This window comes from Oncorhynchus clarkii, unplaced genomic scaffold (assembly GCF_045791955.1).
Source record: "Oncorhynchus clarkii lewisi isolate Uvic-CL-2024 unplaced genomic scaffold, UVic_Ocla_1.0 unplaced_contig_2530_pilon_pilon, whole genome shotgun sequence".
NCBI classification, from domain to species: Eukaryota; Metazoa; Chordata; class Actinopteri; order Salmoniformes; family Salmonidae; genus Oncorhynchus; species Oncorhynchus clarkii.
This window is the reverse complement of record NW_027261135.1, coordinates 362,501-370,000: the sequence shown is the minus strand read 5'-3', so window position 1 is coordinate 370,000 and position 7,500 is coordinate 362,501. Positions and strand designations below refer to the sequence as shown.

General features: G+C 43.7%; 1 protein-coding gene across 1 annotated transcript in view; it reads left to right on the top strand.

The window, feature by feature from the left end:
• The window catches only part of LOC139405153 (adhesion G protein-coupled receptor L3-like), a 146,716-nt gene that overhangs the window by 108,734 nt on the left and 30,482 nt on the right, over nucleotides 1-7,500 (top strand). Inside the window, exons 14-15 of the mRNA XM_071147571.1 lie at nucleotides 1,720-1,940; nucleotides 7,169-7,235. Of these exons, the coding sequence (XP_071003672.1) occupies nucleotides 1,720-1,940; nucleotides 7,169-7,235 (288 nt within the window). The remainder of the gene's footprint in view (nucleotides 1-1,719; nucleotides 1,941-7,168; nucleotides 7,236-7,500) is intronic.

Here is a 7,500-nt window from a genome sequence, read left to right as displayed (position 1 = left end):
CCCTACATCTCTCCTCCTGTGTTCTCTAGTAGTCTCCCATCTAACCCCTACATCTCTCCTCCTGTGTTCTCTAGTATCCTCCCATCTAACCCCTACATCTCACCTCTCCTCCTGCGTTCTCTAGTAGTCTCCCGTCTAACCCCTACATCTCACTCCTCTCCTCCTGCGTTATCTAGTAGTCTCCTATCTAACCCCTACATCTCTCTCCTCTCCTCCTGCGCTCTCTCGTAGTCTCATATCTAACCCCTACATCTCTCTCCTCTCCTCCTGTGTTCTCTAGTAGTCTCCCATCTAACCCCTACATCTCTCCTCCTGTGTTCTCTAGTAGTCTCCCATCTAACCCCTACATCTCTCCTCCTGTGTTCTCTAGTATCCTCCCATCTAACCCCTACATCTCTCCTCTCCTCATGTGTTTTCTAGTAGTCTCCCATCTAAACCCTACATCTCTCCTCTCCTCCTGCATTCTCTAGTAGTCTCCCGTCTAACCCCTACATCTCTCTCCTCTCCTCCTGGGTTCTCTAGTAGTCTTCCGTCTAACCCCTAAATCTCTCCTCCTGTGTTCTCTAGTAGTCTCCCGTCTAACCCCTACATCTCTCCTCTCCTCCTGCGTTCTCTAGTAGTCTCCCGTCTAACCCCTACATCTCTAATCTCCTCCTGCGTTCTCTAGTAGTCTCCCGTCTAACCCCTACATCTCTCCTCTCCTCCTGTGTTCTCTAGTAGTCTCCCGTCGAACCCCTACATCTCTCCTCTCCTCCTGCGTTCTCTAGTAGTCTTCCATCTAACCCCTACATCTCTCCTCTCCTCCTGTGTTCTCTTGTAGTCTCCCGTCTAACCCCTACATCTCTCCTCTCCTCCTGTGTTCTCTAGTAGTCTCCCATCTAACCACTACATCTCTCCTCCTGCGTTCTCTAGTAGTCTCCCGTCTAACCCCTACATCTCTCTCCTCTCCTCCTGGGTTCTCTAGTAGTCTTCCGTCTAACCCCTAAATCTCTCCTCCTGTGTTCTCTAGTAGTCTCCCGTCTAACCCCTACATCTCTCCACTCCTCCTGCGTTCTCTAGCAGTCTCCCGTCTAACCCATACATCTCTCCTCCTGTGTTCTCTAGTAGTCTCCCGTCTAACCCCTACATCTCTCCTCTCCTCCTGTGTTCTCTAGTAGTCTCCCGTCTAACCCCTACATCTCTCCTCTCCTCCTGTGTTCTCTAGTAGTCTCCCGTCTAACCCCTACATCTCTCCTCTCCTCCTGTGTTCTCTAGTAGTCTCCCATCTAACCCCTACATCTCTCCTCCTGTGTTCTCTAGTAGTCTCCCGTCTAACCCCTACATCTCTCCTCTCCTCCTGTGTTCTCTAGTAGTCTCCCATCTAACCCCTACATCTCTCCTCTCCTCCTGTGTTCTCTAGTAGTCTCCCATCTAACCCCTACATCTCTCCTCTCCTCCTGTGTTCTCTAGTAGTCTCCCGTCTAACCCCTACATCTCTCCTCCTGTGTTCTCTAGTAGTCTCCCATCTAACCCCTACATCTCTCCTCATGTGTTCTCTAGTAGTCTCCCATCTAACCCCTACATCTCTCCTCCTGTGTTCTCTAGTAGTCTCCCGTCTAACCCCTACATCTCTCCTCTCCTCCTGTGTTCTCTAGTAGTCTCCCGTCTAACCCCTACATCTCTCCTCCTGTGTTCTCTAGTAGTCTCCCGTCTAACCCCTACATCTCTCCTCTCCTCCAGATTGCGTGTGCCGTCTTCGCGGCCCTGCTCCATTTCTTCTTCCTGTCTGCGTTTACCTGGATGTTCCTAGAGGGGGTTCAGCTGTACATCATGCTAGTGGAGGTGTTTGAATCAGAGCACTCCAGAACCAAGTACTTCTACCTGGCTGGGTACGGGGTTCCTGCTGTTATAGTGGCCGTCTCCGCTGCAGTGGACTACAGGAGCTACGGCACAGACAGAGTGTGAGTAGGGAGGGAGGGAGGGAGGGGGGGAGGGGGAGGGGGAGGGAGGGGGAGGGGGGAGGGGGGGGGGTGGGGGGGGGGTGGGGGGAGGGGTGGGGGGGGGGAGGGGGTTGGAGGGAGGGAGGGAGGGAGGGGGATGGGGGGGAGGGAGGGAGAGGGGGGGGAGGGAGGGAGAGGGGGGGAGGGAGGGAGGGAGGGAGGGGGGGATGGAGGGGGGGGAGGGGGGAGGGAGGGAGGGAGGGGGGAGGGAGGGATATGGTTAACCAGCTGTTATAGTGGACTACAGGAGCTACGGCACAGACAGAGTGTGAGTAGGGAGGGAGTGAGGGAGGAAGGGAGGGAGTGAGTGAGCGAGGGAGGGAGAGAGAGAGGGGGATGGGAGGGAGGGAGGGAGGGATATGTTTAACCAGCTGTTATAGTGACTGTGGGAGGGAGGGAAGGAGGAGGAAGGAGGGGGAGGGGGCATGGGAGGAAGGGATATGGTTAACCAGATGTTATAGTGGCTGTGGGAGGGAGGGAGGGAGGGAGGGAGGGAGGGATATGGTTAACCAGATGTTATAGTGGCTGCTATATTGGACTATGGGAGTTACTGAAAGGACAGTGAGTATATATTGTATAGTAGAGTATTATATAGTATATTAGTATAATATAGTAGTAGTAGTAGTAGTATATGGTAAAGTAGTATAATATAGTATAGTAGTATAATATAGTAAAGTAGTATAGTATAGTATTATAATATAGTATAGTAGTATATTATAGCAGTAGAGTATAATGTAGTATAGTAGTATAATATAGTAAAGTAGTATAGTATAGTATTATAATATAGTATAGTAGTATATTATAGCAGTAGAGTATAATATAGTATTGGAGTATAATATAGTATAGTAGTATAGTATAGTATTATAATATGGTATAGTAGTATAATAAAGTATTATAATATAGTATAGTAGTATAGCATAGTAAAGTAGTATAGTATAGCATAATAATATAGTATAGTAGTATAATATAGTAAAGTAGTATATTATAGCAGTAGAGTATAGTAGTATAGTATAGTATTATAATATAGTATAGTAGTATATTATAGCAGTAGAGTATAATATAGTATAGTAGCATAATATAGTAAAGTAGTATAGTATAGTATTATAATATAGTATAGTAGTATAATATAGTAAAGTAGTATAATATAGTATAGTATAGTACAGTAGTATAATATAGTATAGTATAGTAGTATAATATAGTATAGTAGTATAGTATAGTATAGTAGTATATTATAGCAGTAGAGTATAATATAGTATAGTATTATAATATAGTAAAGTAGTATAGTATAGTATTATAATATAGTATAGTAGTATAATATAGTAAAGTAGTATAATATAGTATAGTATAGTACAGTAGTATAATATAGTATAGTATCGTAGTATAATATAGTATAGTAGTATAGTATAGTATTATAATATAGTATAGTAGTATAATATAGTAAAGTAGTATAATATAGTAAAATAGTATATATAGTATAGTAGTATATTATAGCAGTAGAGTATAATATAGTATTGTAGTATAATATAGTATAGTAGTATAATATAGGAAATATAGCAAAGTAGTATAGAATAGTGTACAGTATAGTGCACTATAGTAGTATAGTGTATTATAGTATTACAATATAGTATTGTAGTATGTTATAGTATAGTATAATATAGTAGAGTATTGTTTTGTATAGTAAAGTATAGTATAGTATAGTGGTATATCACAGTAATATAGTGTGGTAGTACAGTATGGTATTATTGTTTGGTATTATAGTACCATACTATACTTGTATTGTATAGTGTAATATATATAATACTAGTATAATATAGTATAGTATAGTATAGTGGTATAGCAGTTTAGTATAGTATAATATATAATAATAATATAGTGTAGTAGTACAGTATGGTATTATTGTTTGGTAGTATAGTACCATACTATACTTTTATTGTATAGTATAATATATATAATACCAGTATAATATAGTATAGTATAGTATAGTGGTATAGCAGTTTAGTATAGTATAATATTTAAAAGTAGTATAGTATAGTGGTGTAGAGTAATATAGTAGTTTAGTATAGTATCTTTGTGGGCCACTAGGACCATCACACGTACTCACACACACACACAAACACACACACACACACACACACACACACACGGCAGCATTTAACCGTCAGGCAACACCAAGCAGGATTCCACATCAGATCAATATTTGATCAAATATCCCTAATTTAAATATTAGGTTCTAGATTCAGAAGTAGAGTTCATCAATAATTCCAGTCGAGCTCAGCTCAACAAAGACCTGTAAACACAAGACTGTACCATAGAACTAGGTGGAACAGAACTGTGCCCACAGAGGAACGCCCTCCCACCCCATCCTCACCTTTTATCACTAAGGTATGAAATCTCACTGGCGCCACCTGTCAGTGTAGCAGACTGGATCTAACAGGCTCACTGGAGCCCAATCGACTTTGGCAGCTTTTACTCTGAGACTGAGGAAGTGTCCCCCCATCCCCCACCCCACCCCCCCTCCCCAATGAAGCACATTAATGATGTTGTGAACGTGGGTTTGCTGTACAAACTCGTACTATTCTAAAAAGTGACGCTGGCTCAGCGCGGAGCCCGGAATGACTGGCCAGTCGCACTTAAGTCCCATTCAGGGCCCATTATAAAAGGTGAAACTGACCCAGATTGATTGGCCAGTCGCATTGACTCTCATTGAGAGGCCATTCTAAAGGTGATTCTGGCTCAGCTGAGAGCCAGAATGACTGGCCAGTCGCACTGAGTCTAATTCAGGGCCCATTATAAAATGTGACACTAGCTCTGCTAGAGCCGTTGTGGAGGTCACAGTGGCTCAGCCCAGACCCATAATGGAGCTCTGTCTAATGTGGCAGAAATTGGAAGATGAATAATTCAACTAGCAGGTCATGAATCAGTCGGCCATTTAAACCAGCTTAACACACACACACACACACACACACAGAGAGAGAGAGAAAGTCATCTGAGTGGAGCTCCCTTGTGTTGTGATGAATTGATAAGTAAAGATATTCAGGGTTATTTAATATACCATGTGTCTGGTAACATATTTTACTACCACTTTTAACCTGTGTGTGTGTGTGTGTGTGTGTGTGTGTGTGTGTGTGTGTGTGTGTGTGTGTGTGTGTGTGTGTGTGTGTGTGTGTGTGTGTGTGTGTGTGTGTGCACACTCTTGTCCTTTTCACCTTGTCCCAGTAATTTATCTACTTCATAAATACTGCTAGCGAGGGTTGCACCTATAACTCACTATTTAAAGAAACACACACACACTACAATGTCATATGGAGATCTAGGCGATGTCATATCTCTACACCTGGAGATAGCAGTGATGTCATATATCTATGTCTGGAGATAGCAGTGATGTCATATCTCTACGTCTGGAGATAGCAGTGATGTCATATCTCTACACCTGGAGATAGCAGTGATAGCATATCTCTATGTCTGGAGATAGCGTTGATGTCATGTCTCTACATCTGGAGATAGCAGTGATGTCATATATCTATGTCTGGAGATAGCGTTGATGTCACATCTCTATGTCTGGAGATAGCAGTGATGTCATATCTCTACATCTGGAGATAGCAGTGATGTCATGTCTCTACATCTGGAGATAGCAGTGATGTCATGTCTCTACACCTGGAGATAGCGTTGATGTCATGTCTCTACATCTGGAGATAGCAGTGATGTCATGTCTCTACATCTGGAGATAGCGTTGATGTCATGTCTCTACATCTGGAGATAGCAGTGATGTCATGTCTCTACACCTGGAGATAGCGTTGATGTCATGTCTCTACATCTGGAGATAGCAGTGATGTCATGTCTCTACATCTGGAGATAACGTTGATGTCATATCTCTACATCTGGAGATAGCGTTGATGTCATGTCTCTACATCTGGAGATAGCAGTGATGTCATATCTCTACATCTGGAGATAGCAGTGATGTCATGTCTCTACATCTGGAGATAGCAGTGATGTCATGTCTCTACATCTGGAGATAGCAGTGATGTCATGTCTCTACATCTGGAGATAGCAGTGATGTCATGTCTCTACATCTGGAGATAGCAGTGATGTCATGTCTCTACATCTGGAGATAGCAGTGATGTCATGTCTCTACATCTGGAGATAGCAGTGATGTCATGTCTCTACATCTGGAGATAGCAGTGATGTCATGTCTCTACATCTGGAGATAACGTTGATGTCATGTCTCTACATCTGGAGATAGCGTTGATGTCATGTCTCTACATCTGGAGATAGCAGTGATGTCATGTCTCTACATCTGGAGATAGCAGTGATGTCATGTCTCTACATCTGGAGATAGCAGTGATGTCATGTCTTTGAACCCTTCAGGGAGGTTTATTTATTTATCAGGCGCTCACCCCTATCTGTCTGTCTGTCTGTCTGTCTGTCTGTCTGTCTGTCTGTCTGTCTGTCTGTCTGTCTCATCTGGGTTATGTATGTTCTGTGTGTATATTCAATCTCTCTCTCTGTCCTGTCGGGTTATGGTAAATCCTCAACCATTCTCTATCCCTCTGTATATAAGGCATGTTTTTTATCCCTCTCCCTCATTCCCTCTCTCCCTCCCGTGCTTACTACTGGGCTTTTGGCATGTCTGATTTATGTTCCCTCTCTCTCTCTGTCTCTCTCTCTCTCTCTCTCTCTCTCTCTCCCCTCTCTCTCTATCTCTCTTCCTCTGTCTCTCTCTCTCTCTCTCTCTCTCTCTCTCTCTCTCTCTCTCTCTCCTCTCTCTTCCTCTCTCTCTCTCTCTCGCTCTCTCCCCCTCTCTCTCTCTCCCCCTCTCTCTCTCTCTATCCCCCTCTCCCCCCCCCCCCCTCTCTCTCTCCCCCCCTCTCTCTCGCTCTCTCTCCCCCCTCTCTATCCCCCCTCTCTCTCTCTCTCCCCCTCTCTCTCTCCCCTCTCCCTCTCTATCTCTCTCCCCCTCTCTCTCTCTCTCCCCTTCTCTCTCTCCCTAACCCCATCTCTCTCCCCTCTCTCTCTCTCTCTCTCTCTCTCTCTCTCTCTCTCTCTCTCTCTCTCTCTCTCGCTCTCTCTCTCTCTCTGTCTCTCCCCCCTCTCTCTCTCCCCCTCTCTTTCTCTCTCCCCCCTCTCTCTCTCTCCCCCCCTTTCTGTCTCTCTCTATCTCTCTCCCTCTCTCTCTCCCTCTCTCTCTGCAGGTGTTGGTTGCGGTTGGACACATATTTTATATGGAGTTTCATAGGCCCTGCCACGCTCATAATAATGGTAAGACACACACACACACACACATACACACACACACACACACACACTGTATATTCCTACTTTGAAAAAGAACTGGGTTTTAAGTAGTGCTTAATCTGTGTGAATGTATGCAGGGACTTTATTATACTGTAAGAAGAGAGAGCTGATACTGTGGCTATATACCTTAATAATAATTATGTTACTGTGGCTATATACCTTAATAATAATTATGTTACTGTGGCTATATACCTTAATAATAATTATGTTACTGTGGCTATATACTTTA